Here is a 24,606-nt window from a genome sequence, read left to right as displayed (position 1 = left end):
GTGGGTGGGTGGGAAGAAAGGAGCCGTACCGTAAATCTACGCTATGTCACAGTATGTGTCCCATGGCCTTGTACGTGGTGGGCCATGGGAGTCGGAGGCATTTGGGGTGAGGTCAGGTTAGGTACGTAATGATTGCGCATTCATTTTGTGTGTCCTGACCTGAGGCCGAGATCGTGGCGTGGCACCATCAGATTTCACAATACAGTACCATGAATAAAACACTCCCTGAGATCATGAGCAGCCCACTCATCTATAAAATCATGAAAACTGTTACTATTCTAAGTTCGTTAAAACTGTTACTGTTAAGTATTATTATATTAAACTTATTATTAAACTCAACAGCCCACTCAATAATCTACTATGTCTATGTTATGTTCAAGAGGTATTACCCCCAAGAGTACATAATGTACTCTTGCTATGTTGTAGTGTCAGTATGTGAGCTCTCGAGCCTTACTTGTAAGTTGCAGATAACTCAATCAGGTCATGTCATACAGCATGGCGGAAGGGTAAATTATCAGTAATATCAAGAGGACACATTAAAAAAGAAAAAGAAAAAAAGGTTGATGTACTCTTGGCCAATTGGTGATATACGCCGTACAGTAATTTGAAGGCCATTGAAAGACTTTAAGTTATAGCTCAATAGCAATTTTGGGTTACAGCAGTTATCAGCGAATGTGAGGCAGTTACAAAAGTAAGAAGTAACATTTAGTTGCTAGTGCGCCTAGCATTGTTTTATGTGCTTCTATAGCATTGCGTTGTTCTGGTAAAAATGTATGATGCAGAAAAGATAATGAATTCGGACTACTACAAGTACTCATCAGTTTGGAGGAGTTGAAGAGGGAAAACCCCAAAGAAAACAACAACTGTCACAACCAGGTACCAAACCAGGGTCCTTCGCTGTAAGCCAGCCATGCTCTCTCTATTCTAAGCTATGAACTATGGAAATAAGGAATTTTGGTCGTCATACTATATTTCGTTCAGAAATACTACATACTATACTTGTGGAGAAAAAAAGAGAAACAGCACAGATCATCAAGGGTTCCTGGCCTGCAGTGAACCATATAAAACACATACAACAAACCACACCCTACACAGCGTCACACGTAGCGTCCAGGAAAGTACTGCGGACGAAGTCGCCAGTTTAGCCTGCGTGCGTGCATGCTTACTGACATTCCGTCCGTCTGGCTACAGCACGTTGCGGCGCGTCATGTACAGTGAAGTGTCTCCGGCTACATGCACACAGACAAACGGCAAAACAGAGACAGTACACGTGGTAAGCAGGCAGTGTACCCGGGTATGCACTACAGTAGTATAGAGAATATGCAATGATGTCAAATCCGCCTTATATGGGAGCTAGTCGAGTGGCAAAGTGCCCACTTATGGGTAAATTGCGTACAGAAACCCCATGTAGAGAAGAACGTTGAGTGGCAAATGTATTACGTGACGTGTATTACATATCTTCTATACATTTAAAAGTTCATACGCACACATGTATCCAATCCGCGGACAGCTACAGTAGCTGTTTCGACCTTGTTAGGTCTCGTCAACGGAGACCAGAGTGACTGGCTGAACCGATCGCAAGGAAGTCGGAGCACAATATATTCAGGTATCCAACAGGTCAGTGAAATCTGTCTAAGGCGACCAGAAGGCCACCACTCAAGAGACCTCATAAATGTGGTCCCCATCATACAGGTGGTCTTCTCATCCAGGGTCATTGGACTGGAAAGATCATCCATTGGTCGGAGCTGTAGAGGTCTTCTGGGACAGGCGGTTGCCTTGACAGGTTTTACTGTACTGCATGTACTGTTGTGGATATTGAAATCCGGTGGAATGATCAGAGCCGGCGCCCTCAGTGACAGTGCGTACACATTCACCTACACACTGAAAAAAACGGACCAGCAATGTCTAGCACGCAATAGAGTCATCATATTATGATTTATGAATGCGTAGCGTATGCGTACTCAAGGCTGCAAGGCCAGCGCCCCGTGGTTGCTTGATGTCTCACCGGATTCCAATGTCCACAATAGTACTTACTGGCATTGTGTGACAGGTGAGAGAAGATCAGGCCGTAAAAGCGATCTGCGGTGCCTTCCTCTGGCGTGATGGCCTGAAATACCCTGCAGCCAACAACACACAGCAACACAACCAGTGAATCAATGGACTGGCTGCAACATGATTTAACAAAAGGGTGGCTTAGCTGCATGTAATCTGTGGCTACTTTACGTGTGTGCGTTGCCATCGGGGAGTCATAAAATAGCGACTCCCTAGTTACCATGTGATACTCGGTGATATACGGACCCAGAGGAATCCAGGACCTACTAGTGTTTACAGTAAGAAGAGCTCTGAACTCAGAAGCACACCTCGAACAAAGCAGTATTATATCTCCAGGAGATAAGCAATACAGGAAGAGGTGCTGCTCACCATCCTACATGTTGTCGGCACTTTGGGCACACGGCAACCTGCCAGGAATATCCAGGCCACCACGAGTGCTCGGCATAGAACTGCACAAGCAAACACCAGCAGAGGTCACACGGAAACACACAGAACACTATATACATGGCTTCACACCAATCAAATCCATATCTTCTACTGCTCTAGCACATGCAATATACAGTGGTTTCACATCTTGGTCAGGTGACTAAATTTGTGTAGAAAGTGATCATGGCATGTGGACAGTGGAATCAACATGGCCGATATCACATGACCCATAGATGCAGGTGTTGAGTGGATGTGGAGCCCACATGGCTGCCCTGTATGGTCATGTGGTAGATGTGAGACCGCTCTATAGTCAGTAGTGTGAACTCTGCCAAACACAACACTAACGAACTGCTGCCACTTAAAGTACACATGTGCTGTATGCAATTGTGGCGAGCCACTTCTCAGACAGACCTAGCGTTGCAGTAGAGATAACAAAGTTACTTACGTGTCCATGGCCGACAACATGGGCGGATGACACCGTGACCAGGTCAAACGACAAGTCTGCAGTGCCAAACAGAACAAAACAAGAACACTGTAAATCCAACAATTCTCAACGCATATTTATTTCGGACCGTTTACGGCCTGAGCTATTGAGGTCCAGATATACTTCAGCTGAAAATATTGCTTGTGTGATGCAGTGCGACACTGCGTATCAATGGGAGCAGTGCAGGCTAAAAATCAGAATTATTATTTAAATGCGGCCAAAAAGAATTCACCCTCGGCCTTGGAGGGTGAAATTTAGGCGTGATGAAATGTTGCAGTTTTCCTTTCTATGCAGCAGTTGTACTGGCATGCCACGTGCCTTGTTGCATGCAGCTAGACATGGACTACTGATTCCTTGACCACTGGACTGGTGGACGCAGTTGTTTTGTCCAGATATACCATGACCTGCCATGTACCAGTATGATATTGCGGGAACACATGCCCTACTGTACTGATCTGTGAACACACATCGCTGGCCAACCGGGCTAGTTCTACTGGAGACCCGCCACACAGAAGATACATGCTATCTGCTTCCAGCTTGATTCCGTCTAGGGAAAGAGCATGCTTTCCCCAAGCACATCTACATCATGCGTGCACACACACACACACACACACACGCACACACACACACATCTACGGAGCAGAGGTAGCAGAAATATGTGACCAAACCATGAGCATTACCTTGCGGATTGACAAAGTGCTGTAACGTGATCGGCTGGCGGGCACCTCTTACTGTGTGGTTGAACGTATGGATGGACTTCTCACTAGGAATGAAGATGACATCTGCCAGGTTCATAAGGCCCTGTCTACATGGCTGGCAAACAAAGTCTGATGCCGTTGATGCTGGAGGACCTGACACAGAAAACAACGAGGAAAAGAGACTCCCTCAACCTAATGAAAAGATAAGTGTACATCCTTATAATTACGGCTGCGTTGGGTAGCGCTGTGGACGAGTATCGGGTTCAGGTGTTTTCCCCACGAGTCTTACTGTATGGGTACCCTTTCAGGTACTGTCTCCGGGGAAAATTGCGATTCCGCGGCCGCGTTTTTTTCCGCGTTTTTTGCGATTTTTTAAAAGACCGCGTTTTCCGCGATTTTCCCGCGTTTTTTGAACTTTTTTGTTGCACTGCACGTACACACAGTGCACTGTTCGGTCAGCAACGTCTCATCGTGGCGGCTTTTTACTCAAATATGACGAGTGCTTACACCAGAGACTTGTAACTGATTGATTTCACTACATACTCACTGAAAATTGCCGCGCATCAATATTATTCACCGCATATTTACCGCATATTTACCGCAAATTCACCGCAAATTATGCCATATTATGCCGCGTTTTCCCCCGCATTTTTTGCGATTTTTTTCCGCAATTTTCCCCGGGGACAGCAGGTAGTGCCGCGCTGCACCATTCATTTTTTTACCCTTTATCCGACCGGGCAGTCAAAAATCGACGACTATCCGTCGATGACTTAAACAAGCTGTGACTCACTTATTTTTGAACGAAACAAGTTTGCAAATGGTGTAACTTTGGCAATGATTATATTGCCCTCCTAAAACTTTGCCCGGAGGCTTCCCTGGTGGTATGTTCAAAATGTGTTAGCATGAAAGTACAAAATTAAGACTACAAATAGTCCACATGTCGATGAGCCGTGCTTCTCTTCAAAAAATGGAATTGGAGATGGATTTTTGTTCCTCTTACAAATGAAGGCTAGAAACTGTAGAGACCTCCTCATGGCTCAAGCTTTCCAAAAAGCCCAAGATTGCCAATATCACCCAAGGGAAACTAAAGTAATCAAGAAAATGAGTCGCGGCGTCTCGCTGGGACTGAGAATTTGTCCGCTTTGACGGTCGGATAAGGGTTAAATAGTATCCGTTATGGTACAAACAGAATGTACCCTCTTGGTGTTAATCCTCTCTCCAAGAGCTTTCCGACAAGACAAAGATCGTCATAATCGGTGGTATCGACCCGAAGTTGTCAGTTATGATGAAAATTGACGCTAAAAGTGCACATGGTACAACATACACAGTGCTGCTCAAAGAAATCCAATCGCGCGAGTCAAGTACGCGTCGGGCGCTGTGCAGCCCTACTACAGTACTAGTATAGGCTGTCCCCACAGGATACCGCGATTCCGTGGACGCGCAATTTTCCGCGTTATTGGCTGTCATCCGCGTTTTCGGGGGATTTTGCATAAAACCCGCGCTACTCATGGTAATGTACAAGAAAATAGTACATGATGTTGAAAATGCACTGCAAAGCCGTACCGGTGCAAGAGCTTGTACGAAAAAAGTTGTATACAGGTCCTCCCTCATTATAACGAGTCCGGTTAGTACATAAACCCCGTTAGTAAATAGAAATCTGAAATCCCCTGGCGAAACGTGGTCTATACAACTGTTTACAGGTCCGGTTACAACATAATCCGTTAGTACATAAAATCCGTTATAATGACCCTTTGCCCAGGTCCCTGGAGTGCCAAACCCTCAGTATAAGATAATATTGACCATGCAGGATCAAGGCCAAAACATGTAGGATAAAGCGGAACGAGGAAACGTTTGATGTCTATGTATTCGTGAATATGGACGATCCTTTGCATCCAAGGAAGAGTTATGTTGGAGATTTTCAATTATCTTATAACGAGTTGAAGCATCGATAATTTATGTTGTATCGAGGGTAGCCCCGGCAAGTACGAAGTAGTGCCTATTTTCACCTTTAGCTGCAAGTCCTGCTACAAGATAAGTCTCGTTATAAGATAACTTTTTCGATGGCCCAGAGATTATCTACTAACGAGGGAGGACCTGTACTTGCATGAAACTGCATGCTAAGTTGTACAAATAACAGAGAATTCGTGCATAATGACCGCATTATACCGCATATTTGCCGCATAATCCCGCATATTTGCTGCATAATGGCCAGTTTTCGCCCGCATAATTAGAGGATTTTGTCCGCGTTATTCTGTGGGGACAGTATAGGCCTGCGGACACTGGAACGTGAACTGGTGCAGGGCACACACACACTTGACGCACACAATTGGATTCAATCATGTGCATACTGAAGAACTCAGTAATGCCCCTTTTGATGACTTTGTTACTCCAATATGCCCGGGCAAATACCTATACATGTACATGTATTTATTATCCCATGGTACGAAACGATTTGGGCCATTTCAGCCAATCAGCGACCGTTCTGAGCGGGGGTATAATGTAGAGGATATAACCCGAGTCAGAGGGTTATACCGGCTGAATATAAATCCCGACTGCGATAGCAGGAGGGATTTATATGAGGGTACGGTATAACCCGACTACGAGGGTCATATCCTACTTATGCCAGGTACCCCTACGCATTTCCAGAACAACGAACCTATTTGGAGATCTCCTACATCATACAGTACATGAACATGTTCTGCTGGTTATCAGTTGTCAATTGAAAGAATGGTCGAGCAAGATCAGAAGGAGATTCCTCCGTGGATGTTTGGCATCAGATTTCCTTTCAGTTCCAGTGCATATTGTAGCATATTGTCTCGTGAGCGATGCGGAAGTCAACTGAATTGCTGGGGTGCTGGAGTTGTTGTTGAATCAAACTACCGTCACTAGTTAGACTACAGTACAGTTTGGACTCTTTGGGAGTAAGTGTAATATTATCATGGTTATGGTACAGTGCTGATTTTCACATGCGGCATCTTATAATCAGGTTTGCTTACTTGCAAGTAGATGCATTTGCATACACTGTTTTGTATCACTGTATCACATTTCAATCCATTCTAGCGTTTTTCCAATCGGTTTAGGTGGATTTGAAGTACACTCTGTATCATAAACTGAGTTACGAAGGAGACAGTCTGTTGATGATCTTCAACTATTTGAAGTACAATGTACATTGAAGACCCACTCGGGATACTTCGTGGTTATTTGACGTTCTTTATCCTCAGTTTCGGTAGAATACATGTAGAATGCATGTAGAATACTCGGTAGACGAATTCCAGGTCACTCTTCTTTTCCATTGTGTACTGTTCCTCGTCAGTAATGCCGTTCTGTGTGGAGTGTACACGTGCATGTGGTGTATGTTGTGTCTGTTGTGAATGGTCCGTGCGCTGGAGTGCTGCCGTCGTACAAGTTCACTGCCTTTCAGGCAGTGAACTTGTACGGTGGCAGTGCCCTAGCGTACGTACCGTGCCCCGGGATTTATATTCAATATAAATCCCGCGCGGGATTTATACTGGCCAATATAACCATGGCTAGACGAGCGCTGATTGGCTGAAAACAGGCCCTCCGCACCGTACCGCCTACGAGGGTCATATCCTACTTATGCCAGGTACCCCTACGCATTTCCAGAACAACGAACCTATTTGGAGATCTCCTACATCATGCAGTACATGAACATCTTCTGATGGTTATCAGTTGTCAATTGAAAGAATGGTCGAGCAAGGTCAGAAGGAGATTCCTCCGTGGATGTTTGGCATAAGATTTCCTTTCAGTTCCAGTGCATATTGTAGCATCTTCATGATCTTGTCTTGAGTCGTGAGCGGTGCGGAAGTCGACTGAATTGCTGCGGTGCTGGAGTTTGTCGTTGAATCAAACTACCGTCACTAGTTAGATTACAGCTTGGACTCTTTGGGAGTAAGTGTTACTATAATTATGGTACAGTGCTGATTTTCACATGCGGCATCTCATAATCAGTTTTGCTTGCAAGTAGATGCATTTGCATACACTGTTTTGTATCACATTTCAATCCAATCTATTGTAGCCTTTTCCAATCGGGTTGAAGTACATGTACACTGGTATTATAAACTTATTTACGAAGGAGACAGTCCGTTGATGATCTTTAACTCTTCGAAGTACAATGTACATTGCTGACCCATTCGGGATACTTCGTGGTTATTCGACGTTCTTTATCCTCAGATTCAGTATAACAGAATACTCTGTAGACGAATTCCAGGTCATTCTTCTTTTCCATTGTGTACTGCTCCTCGTCAGTGTGCCGTTCTGTGTGGAGTGTACACGCGCATGTGGTGTCCGTTGTGTCTGTTTATGTATGGTCCGTACGCTGGAGTACTGCCGCCGTACAAGTTCACTTGTACGGTGGCAGTGCCCTAGCGTACGTACCGTGCCCCGGGATTTATATTCAATATAAATCCCGCGCGGGATTTATACTGGCCAATATAACCATGGCTAGACGAGCGCTGATTGGCTGAAAACAGGCCCTCCGCACCGTACCATGGTATAATGAGCAATATACCCCGCCGGGGTCAATAATATACATGTACCCCGCTGGGGTCACTGGGTCAGTAATATACCCCGCTGGGGTCACGAATATTCCCTGGGTCACGGCAATAAGGGAGATTTTAGTGCTGGTCACGCTCTATTTGGGACAGCACATGGGATAAATGGATTATACCATTCGTACTCTGCGTATACCGTGTCCCTTATATTGTCCCTCGTGCTAACGCACTCGTGAAAATATTCGGCGGCCTCGTAGCCTCGTACTCATGGGATAATCCATACATATACTAACGCAAATGGAGTACATAAACCAGAGTGTGCAGAGTGTTTGCACATGTGTGGCATGATATGACTTGAAGCAAGCCTTGAGTATACAAGTATAACCTCCCATATTTACTCTTGCTTGAAGTTGTAGTGTATCCCACCAGGAAATGCATTTTGTGAAAATACCATGACGCAGAGTGCCCCGCTCTTACCCTCATCTTTCGCAAATCTCGACAAATCAAGTCCATGACCGGCAGGAATGGAGTCAAATACAACCAACACGAGCAGCTGACATAGTATCAGGGAGAATTGTACAAATTTCATCGACTTCTTCAAGATGTGAAATGGCTCAGAAAAAGGAAATGAATTGGGGTACATGCACATTCCCAGCTTAGGGAACACGACTCAACATGCACATGGAAATTGATCAAACGACGTCCTCAGAAATACTCTTTCCTTCACCAACAGTCAACACTGAAAAATGACAGCAGCTACATGACATTGTACCAATTGTGTAGCTAGTAGTCCACTTGCATGCACGTACATGTATGTGTGTATTTTTTGCGTTCAAAGGTTTTCGAATTTTCTAGAAATTCGAAAATGCTGCCTTTCCACATTTTGGGCTAGCACCAAGGCAAGATCAAGAGTACAATGTCATAAAATTAGTTGTGTACTCTTTGTTCCTGTACTGTACAGTGCGTAGTTGTTTGTGTGTCTGGGGAACATTTACCCTGTCTCGTCGCAGTGTAGTTTCAGTCTTTCACGATGGATTTGCTTGCAGTCAGCAAGCTCCTGGGCGTTGTGACAATCGTCATGTGCTCTGTTATGAAATTGCCACAACTTTGGCTGATAATCAAGAGCAAGAAAGCACAGGGTATCAGTCTATCCAGTTTATCAATGGAATTATTCTGGTTAGTCTCGCAGGAAAATCTTTTATTTTTCGGCCATGAATTCTTTTTTGTTTGTTCAAAAAAACATTACAAAGTCAGATCATTGTTCAGAATATTATGTTCTCTGTTCTGACCACTCTCATCACTAGAATACTTGCTGAAATGAGTCTAGGAAATAGAGAGAGAGAGAGAGAGAGAGAGAGAGAGAGCGCACACGCGTGCGCGCGCGCGCGTGTGTGTGTATGTGTGTGTGTGTGTGTGTGTGCGTGCGTGTGCGTGTGTGTGTGTGTGTGTGTGTGTGTGTGTGTGTGTGTGTGTGTGTGTGTGTGTGTGTGTGTGTGTGTGTGTGACTTCAATCAGCTGTGTGGTGGATACCAGGCTAAAAATTAGTGGCGGTCAATTCATCAGCCTTGCAAGCTGTTGAATGGTGTAATCCCAGCACAAGTTGCTATGTCTAACATAGCTGTTCGTATCATCGCTTCCGCGATGGGCATGTCTGAGTCTGAGTCTGAGTGTGCGTGTGGTGTGTGTGTGAGGAGACCCGGCTGCCCAAGCAGATGCTATTCGGTGAACTGCCCTGCGAACGCCCGCAACATGGTCCCAAGAAGCGCTGGCGGGATGTTGTGTCCTCGGACTTTACTGCCATTGGTATACCTGAAGCGGACTGGTATGACAGCGCAGGAGAGATCCACCTGGTCTCAGTGTTGTCAACAGAGGGTCGAGAAGGAAGCCCCAGACATCCCGTGCCCCAACTACCGCTGTGACAGAGTGTTCCGTCGTCCTGGTGACCTCAAGCAGCATGCGCCGTACTGCAGATTTTGGGTTGAGAGCCTCAGCGTGAGGAAGCCATCGCTATCATTGCTACAGCAATGGGCGTTCAAGGTGTATGTGTGTGTGTGTGTGTGTGTGTGTGTGTGTGTGTGTGTGTGTGTGTGTGTGTGTGTGTGTGTGTGTGTGTGTGTGTGTGTGAGGTCCTGCTTGTGATCCGACTCCCGTTTTCTGGTCCCCTTTTCAGAGGGGTGACACTTGCCCATCTGGGAAGTCATGCTGCTAGTAGTAGTACAGTCAAATCTGTCGTAAGCGACCGCCCCTTGGTGCAAGAAAAAGCGGTCGCTTACGGCAGATGGTCTCTTACGGCAGATGTATGGTAAATTCGGCATACCAGGTATATGCTTCCATGTACTCAAATCGACGAGAATAATGTGATTTTTAATATCATTTTATTGGATATTCAACGACGACCATACCCGTATAGTACGCGTATGCGACACGGCAGTAGATCGACACTGCCTAGCGCCTGGACTTGAGAGCTACAGCACAGCCTCATTACCATGATTACAGGCCAGGCGCCAGTCGATCGCACTTGCAAGACAGCGCATTTTCACACTTTGCAGTTGACAGCGCGCACTGGCAAGTACAGTTTCGCACCTTACTGAACCTGGGTCGCGGTCGCTTACAGCAGATTTGAATGCAGCCACCGTGCATGAAATCGCGGTCGCTGGTCGCGCACAGCAGATGGTCGCTCTGGACAGATCAGTTTGTGTGTGAAACCGTCGGTGCACGGAAAATCGGTCGCTAACGCTAGATGGTCGCCTACAGCAGAGGTCGCTAACGGCAGATTTGACTGTAGTAGTAGTGAGTGAGAGAGAGAGAGAGAGACCCAGTGCCAGGGCTTCATTCAAGATGGGCTTCGTTGACGGGGCACGGTTCAACAGTAAATGGTGTACCTGAACCAAGAGTACATATAACGGAAAACAGTATCATAATGGCAATTGTTTAAAGAGTGCAATAAACAAAACCATCTGAAGCGTCATTTTACGAAGGATGTATTGAGATGTCACGAACAAATTCTAAGGGGTCGTCGCAAAAGTATTTTGTCTTCCCTGAAACGAACGATGTTCGTTTCGTACTCGGACCCCTCCCCTCCCTCTGAAACGAACGCAGCTTACTATGCTGGACGACAAAATTGCATGCATGTACATGTACATAATGTACAGTGTCGGTCGACTTGCGATTTTAGCTCGCACCCCCCCCCCCCCCCCCCCCCCCCAAACGAATGATGTTCGTTTCAGGGACGACATAAAAACTTTTGCGACGACCCCTAAAGAAAGTGCTGATGGACAAAGACTTAACTGTGATGGAAATGTTATCATAGTTATTTCTTTGTCCATCATCAACACCGTAAATGTTGTTTGTCGTCTCTCTCCGTCTCTTTCACTCTGAATGGCAGTGACACTTGCGGCTTGCTATATGGATTCTGTAATGGATATCCGTTGACGACGTACGGAGAGTCGGTGCTGCTTGTGTTACAGAGTAAGATGTGTAGTGTACGGGCGACGCCAAGACTACATAAGCTCCCAAGAGTGTGCAACTCTGAATACCCTTTCCAAGGCGTCCGCCGATGGTGAAACCTCACGTCACGTGGTGTAGTGTTCACATTGTACGTTCCCTGCCCGTTTTAGCGAGCGCTGGAGTAGTAAGATTAGCACTCCCTGACAAAAACTCACTCGGCTTATGCAAATCATCAGCATGATCATAGCAGATAATTGGACTGCGTTTGCACGCTGGGCCTTCGTTGTACGTAGAACGGAACTTATCTGGAGCATGTGGGGTAAGTGTTTGCTGTTGGAGACCTCGCATGCAGAGTTGCACACTATTGGGAGCTATTTACTCTTGGTATCACCCTCTTGTGAAGTGAAAACGACGGCAAAATTGCTTTTCTCCGACAGTCTTGCGGCTCATGACTGAGGTTTCAGCTGCATCAGCCAAGTTTTCCAACGATGTTTTACAGTATCTGGGGCAACCAGTCCAAGTGGACTATGATTTTCATTTTAAATGTTGATTTTTTAGTTTTTTTGCAGGTACAGTTGTGTTTGCCTGGATTTCTTGTCCTTGAGAACAGTTAGATGGATTGAAACAGTGTGCTGGTTTAACTGTGGCCTTTTACACAAGTTCATGGGTGTTGTCGAAATATTCCTGACCATGTGCATATCTGTCTATGTGTGTGTGTGTGTGTGTGTCTGTCTGTCTGTCTGTCTGTCTGTCTGTCTGTCTGTCTGTCTGTCTGTCTGTCGGTCTGTGTAAACGTGTGCGCGTGTGTATGTGTGTCTGTGTCTTTTTTGCTGTAGGTATTTGTCTCCATGTGTTTGTGATACACTATGAGGGCCTGATGTCTTGGCTGATCGCACTTGCTGGTCTATTGTATCCTCTCACAGTGCATTCTCTGTTGATAGGGACATGTACCTCCAGCTATAAACTGCAGCATCATAGTTACTCGAGGCACTGAACCCAACCTCAGACTGGTGTAAACAGCTCTGAAAACACCGACAGTTCACTTTCACTTCCCCAGGCCCTGAGAACAATGCATCGGCACTCTTAATCAGCACACGATCAGACCTGTGCAAAAAGGTCACAAGAACCGCTTTCCCGTGCACCAGTGACACTCCTAACGGGTGATTGTTGAAGACAGCTTTCACGGGCTGTCTGATGTAAGCAGCTCTGAAAACACCGACAGGGCACTTTTTCTATGAGGAAGAGGACGCAGACATGTGATTCATAATTTGTTTGCTGGGCACGCGGTGATGTCACGATGATGTGAGAGGCAAGGCATGTGCTCTGCTTTGTGTCTCTGTCGCTAGTAAGTATTTTCCTTGACACCTTGCTATGCATTGTGCGCTCAGGTACGTTGCATTCGTGACTGCGGCCGCGACTGGCGTTGTACCGCTCACCGGCCTTCAGGCTCTCTTTGTAAGTTTGTATGTGTGACAGTAGACACACCATGTCCTCATCCGTGCACGTTTCTGGTCGGAATGGTTGGTATGCAGATCTAGAAAGTAGAAACAGTGCAGCGCCCATCCTAACCCTAACCCAGTTGTACACGTGTGCACACACAATGCGTGTACAGTAAAACCTGTCAAGGCGACCACTCGGATAAGAAGACCCCTGAAACCAGGACCAAGGGATGCTATTTCCAGTCAAATGCCCCTGGATAAGGAGACCACCTGGTAGCAGAGACCAGGTTTTGAAGGTCCCTTGAGCAGTCGTCTTAGACAGCTGTTTCACTGTACTTGCTAGCTGTAGGCACTGCATCATTGTGCACTTGGTTTATCAGTCTATCAACCGTCTTACATAAACAGATTATATTACAAGTATCTTAGTCCAGTGTAGCCAATCTCTAGCAACCCTTGCAGCGAGGGACCACCTGTGCGTAGTGACCTCCAATGCCAGGCCCTGAGAACCATGCATCGGCGTTCCTCATCAGATGTGTGCAGAAGGAACCGCTGTTCCGTGCACCAGTGACCTGCCTAACAGGTGATTGCTAAAGTCAGCGTTCACTGGCATATCTTTACTTTGAGACATGGTTGCCGCATGAAGCTTGGCCTGCCTTCTGTGCACGCCTCTCAGGTATACTTCAATGTGTGTGTGTGTGTGTGTGTGTGTGTGTGTGTGTGTGTGTGTGTGTGTGTTTTGTAACTTATGTTACTGCAGTCTGTCCTCTTGCCCATCCTCATAGCGGGTAAAGTCCAGCAGATCAGAGCGCTGGTATCTGTAAGTATGCTGTTCTGGATTATACATGAACTAGAACTGCATAGAGTTGTTATGTACTAGTGTCCAAAATATCGGCACTGCAAAATTTCGGCATTTCACGATTTTCAACATTTCGGCAGCGATTTATTTTCAGTAGAGGGTTAATACTAGTACATCACCAAATCCAATGTGAACAATTTCATTAGCGTTTCAATTTCGGCATTCGGTGTCGAATATAGCCGAAAATTAAATAGCTGGCGAAATTTTGTATTTTAACAGTACATTCAAATGTCTCTTATCCGGGCGCCTTGGGACCGGGTACTGCCCGTATCTCAGATTTGCCCGGTTTTCATCTACTGTAAAAGCCTTATATATAACGAAGTGCTAATTCTAACGAGTTAACGAGGAGAAATCTGTCGTTAAAGGGGAAGTTAAGGCAAAAATTAAAATTTCACCAGTTGTAGTCTTCGGGGTGCTGAGTCGAATGGTCTTGGTCCGAGAAAGCTGAGACGCTCCCTTCCTACTTGAATCCCAATCGAACTCGCGCACTTCCACCGAAACTGGGTGACTGCGCCCTACTAGATGGGGATTTGTATGCAAAATGTCACTAAAAGCGCCATTTCGTTCTTATAAAAGCACGGATGACCGCGATTGGCCCATATGTTGTACTCTTTTGGACGCTGAGTCGATTGGTTTTGGTCCGAAAAGGCTGCGATGCAGCGTTCCTCCTTTATTCCCAATCGAACATGGTTGAAGAAGCGGTCACGTGCTCCTGGGTGCCCAAATCACCTGGTCACCACGCCAGCAGGCGACAACTTTCACACCAAGGTTCAACTCGAGTTCAACTCGAGTGACAGGACTGCACCCAAAAAAGGTCAAACAGGCTAGTAAGTTGTACCCTGCAGGCACGGTGACCAGGTGACTGGTGTACGCAGCAGCACGTGACCACTTGTTCGACCATGTTCGATTGGGAATAAAGGAGGAACGCTGCTTCGCAGCCTTTTCGGACCAAAACCAGTCGACTCAGCGTCCAAAAGACTACAACATATGGGCCAATCGCGGTCATCCGTGCTTTTATAAGAACGCAATGGCGCTTTTAGTGACATTTTGCATACAAATCCCCATCTAGTAGGGCGCAGTCACCCAGTTTCGGTGGAAGTGCGCGAGTTCGATTGGGATTCAAGTAGGAAGGAAGCGTCTCACCTTCCTCGGACCAAGACCATTTGACTCAGCACCCCGAAGACTACAACTGGTGAAATTTTAATTTTTGCCTTAACTTCCCCTTTAAAATAGAAAACGTTAGACAGAAATCGATACATATTGTTGCTATTGAGCGTTGAGAATGATTGAGAATCGTTACCTGTGGTACACGTGAACTGGTCGATTTTAGGAAATCGTTATACATGTATATGCGCCTCGTTAGAATAATGGCTTTTACAGTACCATGTATCACATCAGTTTTTGTCTTTTCGATGAAGTTTCTTTGGCATGTATTGCTCATGTTCAGGATAACATAGAAAATTAATGGTAGAATCCACTGATGCACATGTGTAGATTACACAGTGACAAACAAGCACTTGCGCATACGAAAAAAGCTCAAAACCCCTGAAATCAAAGCAATTTTGAATTTGCCGTATAATTTCAAGCTGAAGGTGGCCGGTAGAGAGACGTGTCCGTATCTGAGGCGTCCGGATAAGAGAGGTTTGAGTGTACACTGACTGTGTACTACAGGGGAAGGACAAATGAAATCCAAACTCAGGAACAACGCATAGTTGCTGTCACTGTACAGTCCAATGCTCTCTAGTGCTCGGGCCACATAACCCTCGAGCTCTCGTAACCATGAGGCCTGATTTCGGAGCATCGCTTTTCAATCTTTGCGCCATTCGTGCATTTCTTGCCTTGGGTTGTGTTGATGGCTATGTACTTGTAGCTCCTTGTTGCCTCTGTTGTTGACAGACACTGAATTCATATTGTGATGTGCTAGAATAGTGTCGAACTCGGGCAGGAAAACTCCAAATCTGATACACACTGTGTTGGTGTTGAATTCTGGTGTGCACACAGGCTGGAACTGCTGGTCAAGTCAGTCTGTCAACTTGGTGCATTGCGCTCACCGCCTGTATTTGTGAGTTTTTAGTTTTTGTGATTTTTGTGTGTGTGTGTGTGTGTGTGTGTGTGTGCGTGTGTGTGTGTGTGTGTGTGTGTGTATGTGTGTGTGTGCACGTGCGTATGTGTGTGTGTGCGCGTGTGCGTTCTTGTTTTTCTCTCGGTATGGTCTGCATATAGCTCCTTGTCTTCTGTTCAGTATTTTACTCGAACGTGTGGTTGTTTTTGCTTGTACTGATGTCTGTAGTTCGCATCTTCACCACACTTGTGGAGACTCAAGATAAGATGGGTAAGGTTGGACATGTGTGTACGGGATCAAACAGTGTAGCAGCTAGGCGATGATGTCATTATTTGAGGCGTTTTGTGTTGAGTGCCAAACACCAAGATTTGTACCATATGCAACCCAATCTTCGAGTTGAAAGCAAAAAAACGGACATTCTTCTTATCTGTCAAATTTAAGAGGATTGAGAATTATATCTGGATCGATAAGGCATTCATGATTGCTTGTTTCTACCTGGCCAAGTGTCTTTCGTGAGCACATGCATACCCTGGACATTGCTTGTTGTTGTGATTTGTGTGGTGCAGTTCTGTTCATCCTCGGTGTGGCAACGCTCCTCAACTGTGTTTTGATCGCCTTGATCATCTTCTATCAATACAAAGACCAGCAGCGGGCAAAGCCAGCGCAGCTCAAGAAAGACGAGTAGTGTTCGTACTTTGTAGTAGGTTTCGTTGTCCCAGTTCTCGTGACTCCGTTCTTTGTTTTAGAATCTCTAGTGTGTCCTTATTTGATCAAATATTCATTGAGTACAATGTACTAACGTTAGGGCTCACTTATTGTAGACTTTATCCTAGTTCACCCCATAGCGCTACAGTATCTATTTATGCATTATTTATCCTGTTTCACCCCATAGTGTTGCACTATTTATTTTTCAGTGTTGGGCTGGTCCCTACTGATTTTAGTTTATAGTTTCATACCTGGGCCTTTGCCATCTGAGTACAATGACTTATGCCCTATACATACATAGTATAGCATGATAATGATTGCCTGGTGAGGTGCCGAAGCATCAAGAACAATCATGAATGTCAGATAATGTACTCGTCTTGTTTTCTGCCATCGAATGGTCGGTTCATGATGCCCGAATGGTTCACGGTGGGACTTTGTGGGCTGTGCAGCCAATTGCCCGGTCTAGTATGGAGTTTGCATGCATAGCCAGCCTGTCACCGAGGCACGCGTGCGACGATAATACACTTTTGTGGGCACTGACTGCGAATGACATTGGCGGTTGGTTCTGAAGATGTGCACTTGTATATTTGAGGTCTTCCAGGCAATGAGCGGTGCATTGGTTATAGCAAGAGTACATAAACCCTTGGTTATCAATGTGCTCTTGTCTTGACCAACAGAACTGCACAGCCTTCTCCATGCATCTATCAGGCACAAGTACAGTCTGTGTAGCTAAAACACCATGACGACATATTCAGCATTTTTTTGAATTTTCAAAAGTAAATGTGACGAAAAATAGCATTGCTGAGTGCAGGCAAAGCATGCAGCCGGCTTGGGAAATGTGCTTTTAGGTCGGTCTACATAATTTTTGTAGCTACATGTAGTCGTACATTGTTTTTGTCCACATCTGTGTAAATAGCAATTCGTCCTTGCAGAGACTGACGCACAGGCGACTACCACAATGGATTTGCTTGCAGTCAGCAAACTTCTGGGCATTGTGACCATCGTCATGTGCTCTGTTATGAAATTGCCACAACTTTGGCTGATATTCAGGAGCAAGAAAGCACGGGGTATCAGTCTGTCCAGTTTGTCATTGGAATTATTCTGGTTAGTCTTGCAGGCTAACGGGCAGTTACTAAACATGCGTGTACACGAGTGTTTGTATACACGTGTTTAGTTTTGTATTATTTGCGACCATCGTAATCATGGTATTAGGACAATGGCAATGTATATTACTTGTACACATGTCCAATGTGTACACAATATACACGTGTATATTTGACATCGAAGTATGCCAAGCCTTTTGTACAACCCCCAGCTTATTTCAGAAACTACTGGAGAATAGGGATGTTTTGCTCTACGTAATTACGTATGAAAATCCGCATGTCGTACGTGCCGGGAAGCATGGGCAACTTTCATACGTAAATCTCTCTACGTATTTCCGTAGGAAGCGCTTTCCTGTGTTGGGTCCTCCATAGGATTTTTTGAAATATTTTTCGCTTTTCCGGATTTATCCATGGCCACGTTCAAGCCACGCGAAACACAAGGTACACACATGTGGAAAACGAAATAGAGAACATGTTTTAGGTTCGTGGTTCATACGGTGGGCCGACGCATCTCCAACGCAACAACTTGAACAAGGCACATGATACTTAGCAGCCATGGAGAGATCACGTGGAGCAAAACCCAACAGCAGGGATTTTCATGTATGAAAATTACGTGCGGTTCCTGCGTTATTTTTCATACATACCAGGGATGAATTTACTGTCACGTTTTTGCATAGCAGTTTTTGCTATGCAAAATCTCAATTGTGGCGTAAGCTACAAAAAGCATGGATCGCCTGTACATGTATGTATGGCAGTTTTCTGCGTGTCACTGTGATTTTTGAGTAGCAGTAGACCGATTTTGCGTAGCAAACTGCGATGCGATACAGGATAAATTCATCCCTGCATACTTAGAGCGAAACCTCTCTCATGACCAGTCTGGAGCACGTCTGAAACCACACCCAGCCAATAATACTTTCTCTCTCTCTCTCTCTCTCCTCTCTCTCTCTCTCTCTCTCTCTCTCTCTCTCTCTCTCTCTCTCTCTCTCTCTCTCTCTCTCTCTCTCTCTCTCCCTCCCTCCCTTCTCGAATGGCTGCAGTTACACAGTCGGTTCCCTGTATGGCTTTCGCAGTGGCTATCCGTTGACAACGTATGGAGAGTCTGTGCTGCTTCTTGTACAAAGTAAGGTGTGTAGGATAGGAACACACACACACACACACACACACACACACACACACACACACACACACACACACACACACACACACACACACCATGTACCATGTATACGCCCGTCGCAAGAGAAGCACGCGAATCTGCAAATGCACTTGATGTGCACCCACAGATTTTCTCTTATAGCAACGATAGCGAACAAGATCTGAATGAGACCGATCAAGACTTGCACCAGATAACTGGCTAATCCACATAACTGGCGAAGGCATGTGAATCGACCACCAATGCACACCTGGTCTACACCACACAGAGTACATCGGCGTAAAACGGCCAAGACAGCCACCTATGCACACCCTACACTTGCTGGGGTAACCAGTATAGACAGCACGCTGCTTTGATAGAAGCAGACACTAGATGCACTGGTACCTTGAAGTGAAATTGGAGTTACTTTAACAACCAGCCTCGGCTACTGAGTACTGGGAACCCAGAGCCAACAGACATACCAACAACCTCAGCCATGAAAGCTATTTTAGTAACGACACACTGGATTGTGGAGCCGAACCTAGTCCAACTTCCAAATGCTTTGGCAAGAAGGTAGCCTTCCGACAGGTTGGACCCCCCCCCCCCACACACACACACGCACGCACACACACACGCACGCACACACACACGCACACACCGGGCACCCTGTGTACCAACTTTGTATCTTCAGCCATATGCACAAGTAGCGTTATATACTGTCTCAATGGCAAAAGTCTGTGGCGACTCACGAGTAAACTGTTTGGAGTTTGTGTTCGTGTGCAAGCTGGATTTCAGCATATACCGGTAGTCATGTATTGTATTTGCTTGATGGAGTTTGACAAGTATCTAGAATGGCAGTGTGGACTGGTCTGGCTGTAGGCTTGTTGGGGTTGGTGTACTATCCCTGTTTACTAGGGAATGTTCTGGTTGCTTGGTGTTCTTATTGAATTCTTCTGCTTGTGTGTGTGTGTGTGCGTGTGTGTGTGTGTGTGTACGTGTGTGTGCGTGTGTGTGTGTGTGTGTGTGTGTGTCTGTGTCTGTGCATGGTGTGCGTGCATTGTGTGTGCGCGTGCATGCATGTTTGTTTGTGCGTTTCCTCTCCGTTAGATGCTGGTCTTCACGCACTTGTGATATACTATGAAGGAATGATGTCTCAACTGATTGCTTTCGTAGCTCTTTCGTATCCTCTCTCATGCTCTCTCTCTCTCTCACACACACACACACACACACACACACACACACACACACACACACACACACACACACACACACACACATAAAAAACACACACGCACCTTTTGACGCCTATCACTGGAGGCGATGATAGCGATGCTACGATATACAGACCTGTCTGTGATACGGGCCTGTATTGACAATTTGTGCGATGGGCTCATGTCCCTAGAGGGTTTTCGATCACATCATGACTGTAGGCAGGACGAGAACGTGTTAAATTGTCAGCATCATGTCAAGGCACACTGGATTGTTCTCCTTGACTGCAGCGCACACTCTGTTCTTACCGGCAGATATGTTGTATGTGTCACTGTCACCGTGTCTGGAATTCTACCGCTAACCGCTCTCCAGCTGATTTTCGTAAGTGTGCGTTTGGCTACACTACTGTTAACTGCTTAATGTTCGCTATTTTCGCGAGAAGGCCATAACGCGTATATTAACCACCACGAAATCAAACTTCAACACTGGGTGTATGTGTGTGACCACAGTGGTCCATAGACGTTTGCCGTCGTGAACTCGCTGATTCTGAGAAATCACGAAAATTTAGTGACACGGATATTTTAGGGGTGTCCGCCGTTGGGCGGCTCAATAGCCTATTGAGTCATCTTTTCGAGATTCCTTTTGAATCTCTCTCTCCCCTCTTCCGGGAGACCCACATTGCCGTATTGGGAAGTGAGCAAGTACAATGCGTGTGTGTGTGTGTGTGTGTGTGTGTGTGTGTGTGTATGTGCATGTATGTGCATGTACGTGTGTGCATTGGCATGTTCGCTTGGCGTTGCTTTAGTCGTTCCTGTTGCCCATTGTGATAATGAGTAAGGTCCAGCAGATCCGGTCGCTAATGTCGGTAAGTATAGTATACTGGTGTGCTGTTAGACTGGGTGCAGCACTGTTCTTGTTCACAGTGTGCTAGTACAGTGCTGCTGCTGCTCTTGCTTCACTGGTTGATTACTGAACATTCCACATACAAACTGAGACATGCCAGTGAACATGGTATTTTCGTTTTTTTTTCTGAAGGAGATTTTGAACGGTCTCTGCTTGGATGAGAGCTACACCATAGTGCGGTGGTTAGAGCATCACTGGCCTTAAGCAAAGCCCCCCCCCCCCCCCTGGTTCGAGTCCTGATGGTGGCAGTCAATTTTTTCTTCAGACTTTTCCCGTTTGCATCTTTCCCTCAAACCAAGGACTCTTTTTTATTATTGTTGAGTACGAAAAGGACGACGACATATTCTCCAGACATTACAATGGACAACGGGAACAGGTTAGGTCGAACAACATTTATTAGGGAGACGGAGAGACAGAGACCAAGACGAACGAAACGACTACATTGTGGAGGAGAGACAAGAGAGAGAGGGAGAGAGAGAGAGAGAGAGAGAGAGAGAGAGAGAGAGAGAGAGAGAGAGAGAGAGAGAGAGAGAGAGAGAGAGAGAGAGAGAGAGAGAGAGAGAGAGAAAGAGATCAAGTGTGAACGGCAAGATAAAGGGCCTGGGTAGCTATGGCAAATATGGGCGCGCAATTAGCTACCCAGGCCAACGGAGCAAAAGGTGACAAAAGGAGACAAAAGGTGAGTACGACGTAGTATGGGGTGCTAGGCCAGCTTGGAAAAGGTTGTACGGGAGGAGGTACCTAACATTATGAACATATCCACATGTTAGCCCGTGTGTACAAGGGAAGAAGGTTAGGGTGATGGATGAAGATGGGTCCATTCTTTCACAATTGTGTTATTAGATCAATCCACCGGGTCCGGTTTTGGGCTATCTCTCTGAGGGCTTACAAGTCATCTGTGGTCCGGAGTGTACATAGTTGTGTCTTGTTTTTGTTGCAGGACCAGCTGAAGCAGTGTTTGATTGGTCCGGCCATGCCCTTAGCCTTTCATACAGTTTGTGTGTGACATGGAGGGTATACACGTAACCTCATCAGCAGTAAACGCACGTTGGTAGCCAAAAAGTTGGTCCGGTCATGGCTTGACCAACCAGACTGGCTCCGCCAGGCCTGTGTTGCTATGGAACCCCAAACCCTGGCTTCAACGGCATGTCATCAAGCAGTTATTGTGGGCAAGCGGGAGCCGCGTTTGACCTGTCATGAGTACTGCACGGGGCCCTAGCACCCAGTCAGGCCATGGTCGGACCTTATTTCGAAAAAAAAGTTGACCCACCCAGTTCGCGCCAAAGGAGGTTTTCGTCAAAACTGTAATTTTCTGATCGAGTATCCCATTTGTCCGGACGGCCTGAATTCCCAGTGCTACGACCCTACACTGCCAGTACAGTAAACACCTGGTTTAAGCGACCACCCCACGGTGCAAGCAAAAGCGGTCGTTAAAGCCAGGTGGTCTTTAGAACCAGGTCCCACAGTGTCTGTGTAGAACTGTCGGCAAGAGTACATGAAAACCAGAGTGTGCAGCTTGCGGCTTTTTCTACTATGGGTGTCTGTCACGGCGGAATTCCGTGATTACATCATATTTGGCGCAGATCTGAGGTGGCAAATGGAGTAGTGCGTACAACTGAGCTGCAGTTGTGCAGAAAGAGACCTGCTTGAATCCTGCCTGTACGCACTACATTGTACATCACTAAAATGATGTAATCACGGAATTCCGCCGTGACAGCAACCCATCCGAGCTGCGCACTCTGGTGTTCCTGTACTCTTGCTGTCGGCGCATGGAAAGACGGTCATTACGTGCAGGTGGTCGCTAAACCCAGAGATCGCTTACAACAGGTAACCACCAAGAGGATGCTTCTACTGCTCAAGATACAAGAGCTCTTGGTAGTCAACAGAAAGCGTTGTTTAGCTGGATTTTTCTTGCGCTTCTTGTTGCATACATCTTCACGTTCTTACTCCTTCACAGGCTGGAACTGCTGGTCAAGTCAGCCTGTCGACTTGGTGCATTGCGCTCACCGGTTGTATTTGTGAGTTGCCCTCTTTCTATGGTTGTACGTGTGTGTGTGCGTGTGTGTGTGTGTGTGTGTGTGTGTGTGTGTGTGTGTGTGTGTGTGTGTGTGTGTGCGTTTGTCAAAACTGGGGAAGGCAAACAAAGAGTAGGGTCTCGCTGGCCGAAATCCAGTTCTTGAAAAAGATACTTGGTGAAGTAACAGCATGGTAAATATTGGTGGTCCATTTTAATATCCAAATTAGGAAGTCAGGAACATTGACTCACAATTCAGAATGCAAAACGGCTTGTTTTAAGTTGAAGCTTTTAACCTTGAGTTGCTGATTGTGACCTTCCAACCTGCAGCCGTGTGCGACTATCATGGTACATGACTTTTTTTTATATTATTGTCTTGTTCGCTTACCCATCAGAACTATGTCACAGTGAGTGATATCATAAAGTGTCTCCGATCATTTTGTTTCATTACCCGGTACACGTAGTGAGATAACGTGTGTTGTCCGCTTGCTTGTGCTTCCCCTCACAGTCCGCATCTTCACTACACTCGTGGAAACCCAGGATAAGATGGGTAAGGCTGGACGCTTGCAATGGCGTGTGCGCTAGGGCAATGCTAGTACAGCGCTGCTCATTGAAATCCAGTCGCATCACTCAAGTACGCGCCGGTTGTTGCACAGCCTTAGATCTGCGAACACTGGGCTGCGGAGTGATGCAAGGGGCAAACTCAAGTGACGTGGCTGGATTTCATTGAGCAAGACTGTAATTGAAAGTGTTACTCACCTATCCATTGGGTGCTTGGTCTGCATCAGGCAAATACTACGCCCAGTTTTGGTTGAAATGAACGGCTCGGTAACATACTGTGGGCTGATGCATGATCCGAAAACCTGTATCTATGTCGGTGAAGTGTCAATTGCCGATAGTTGATGAACACACTCTCTTGTGCCGTTTGTTTGTTTCAGTGCTGGCAAACTTCTGTGTGGGAACGGTTCTGAACGGTGTTGTCGTCGCTATGATCATTCTCTACCAATACAGAGATGCACAATGGGAGAGAACACGGCACGTCAAGAAATCTGAGTAGGGCTTTCAAAAAGAAATCTAATGTTACCTCCCCCCTATCCTGGACTCGTCTCAGCCATGTCTAGATTACTACTTTTGCTGTATATTATTAACATTTCATAGTTGATTACATGATCGGTGAGCCAGTGTTGCTCACAAGCCAATTTTAGTTGATTACAATCGATTGTACTATTATGAAAGACAACGGGTCCAAGTGGAGTATGCTGTAGATCTTTTTATTAGTTTCAATTACAAGCTACAGTTGATTTTATAATTATAACTTATTTTCAGTTATCCACCGACCCTTATCATGGCCATGCATTTTTAGCATTACCCTGGATAGCAAGAGCGCGGCCATCTTCCGCCGTCTGCGAGAGGACCCTTTGCCACCTAACACTGTGCACCATGAGCCTCTATAAAAAATGGCGGGTTTACTCTGCCATCTGCCATAGTTCAGTACACGTACATGTTGCCAAGTACATCATAGGGTATTGTGTTTTATTGTTGACCTTGCGCCAGCAAAGCTGCCT

General features: G+C 46.0%; 3 protein-coding genes across 6 annotated transcripts in view; 2 read left to right on the top strand and 1 right to left on the bottom strand.

Annotated features, from left to right (window-relative positions):
- Nucleotides 1–489: 489 nt before the first annotated feature.
- LOC135809991 (protein cereblon-like) lies at nucleotides 490–8,914 on the bottom strand. Its single transcript, XM_065323443.1, has 6 exons — nucleotides 8,649–8,914; nucleotides 3,643–3,813; nucleotides 2,924–2,979; nucleotides 2,422–2,501; nucleotides 2,035–2,117; nucleotides 490–1,229 (listed from the first exon to the last, which is right to left on the bottom strand). Exons 1-6 carry the CDS (start codon nucleotides 8,818–8,820, stop codon nucleotides 1,186–1,188), a joined length of 606 nt encoding a protein of 201 aa, XP_065179515.1. The 5' UTR covers nucleotides 8,821–8,914; the 3' UTR covers nucleotides 490–1,185.
- Nucleotides 8,915–9,002: 88 nt separating this feature from the next.
- LOC135809989 (mannose-P-dolichol utilization defect 1 protein homolog) lies at nucleotides 9,003–17,097 on the top strand. Of its 3 annotated transcripts, XM_065323440.1 has the most exons (8): nucleotides 9,003–9,347; nucleotides 11,557–11,639; nucleotides 12,455–12,527; nucleotides 13,007–13,073; nucleotides 13,815–13,874; nucleotides 15,915–15,975; nucleotides 16,204–16,245; nucleotides 16,542–17,097. In XM_065323440.1, the coding sequence occupies exons 1-8, from the start codon at nucleotides 9,202–9,204 to the stop codon at nucleotides 16,658–16,660; spliced, it is 651 nt and encodes a 216-aa protein (XP_065179512.1). In that variant the 5' UTR covers nucleotides 9,003–9,201; the 3' UTR covers nucleotides 16,661–17,097. The 3 variants fall into 3 exon arrangements, with proteins under 3 accessions (XP_065179512.1, XP_065179514.1, XP_065179513.1); XM_065323442.1 differs by lacking the exons at nucleotides 9,003–9,347; nucleotides 11,557–11,639 and adding an exon at nucleotides 9,651–10,208; XM_065323441.1 differs by lacking the exons at nucleotides 9,003–9,347; nucleotides 11,557–11,639 and adding an exon at nucleotides 11,661–11,937.
- Nucleotides 17,098–17,562: 465 nt separating this feature from the next.
- The window catches only part of LOC135810004 (mannose-P-dolichol utilization defect 1 protein homolog), a 7,153-nt gene continuing 109 nt past the window's right edge, over nucleotides 17,563–24,606 (top strand). Inside the window, exons 1-8 of one of the 2 annotated variants that reach the window (XM_065323459.1) lie at nucleotides 17,563–17,784; nucleotides 18,821–18,903; nucleotides 20,023–20,095; nucleotides 20,439–20,505; nucleotides 20,930–20,989; nucleotides 22,985–23,045; nucleotides 23,550–23,591; nucleotides 23,980–24,606. The exon at nucleotides 23,980–24,606 is cut by the window's right edge and continues 109 nt beyond it. In XM_065323459.1, coding sequence (XP_065179531.1) covers nucleotides 17,639–17,784; nucleotides 18,821–18,903; nucleotides 20,023–20,095; nucleotides 20,439–20,505; nucleotides 20,930–20,989; nucleotides 22,985–23,045; nucleotides 23,550–23,591; nucleotides 23,980–24,098 — 651 coding nt within the window. In that variant the 5' untranslated portion in view covers nucleotides 17,563–17,638 and the 3' untranslated portion in view covers nucleotides 24,099–24,606. The remainder of the gene's footprint in view (nucleotides 17,785–18,820; nucleotides 18,904–20,022; nucleotides 20,096–20,438; nucleotides 20,506–20,929; nucleotides 20,990–22,984; nucleotides 23,046–23,549; nucleotides 23,592–23,979) is intronic. The other variant, XM_065323460.1, reaches the window with a different exon arrangement.

This window comes from Sycon ciliatum, chromosome 2, assembly GCF_964019385.1.
Source record: "Sycon ciliatum chromosome 2, ocSycCili1.1, whole genome shotgun sequence".
Lineage (NCBI taxonomy): Eukaryota > Metazoa > Porifera > Calcarea > Leucosolenida > Sycettidae > Sycon > Sycon ciliatum.
This window is presented reverse-complemented; position numbering and strand designations above follow the sequence as displayed.

Coding starts and splice junctions, on each gene's coding strand:
- LOC135809991 (XM_065323443.1), bottom strand. CDS start 8,820: ATGTGCATGTACCCCAATTCATTTCCTTTTTCTGAGCCATTTCACATC. Junction 2,980..3,642: donor GCACTTTGTCAATCCGCAAG/GTAATGCTCATG, acceptor TTGGCACTGCAG/ACTTGTCGTTTGACCTGGTC. Junction 2,118..2,421: donor TGCCGACAACATGTAGGATG/GTGAGCAGCACC, acceptor TGTTGGCTGCAG/GGTATTTCAGGCCATCACGC.
- LOC135809989 (XM_065323440.1), top strand. CDS start 9,202: ATGGATTTGCTTGCAGTCAGCAAGCTCCTGGGCGTTGTGACAATCGTC. Junction 11,640..12,454: donor GGTGCTGCTTGTGTTACAGA/GTAAGATGTGTA, acceptor TTTTTGCTGTAG/GTATTTGTCTCCATGTGTTT. Junction 15,976..16,203: donor TGCGCTCACCGCCTGTATTT/GTGAGTTTTTAG, acceptor TGATGTCTGTAG/TTCGCATCTTCACCACACTT.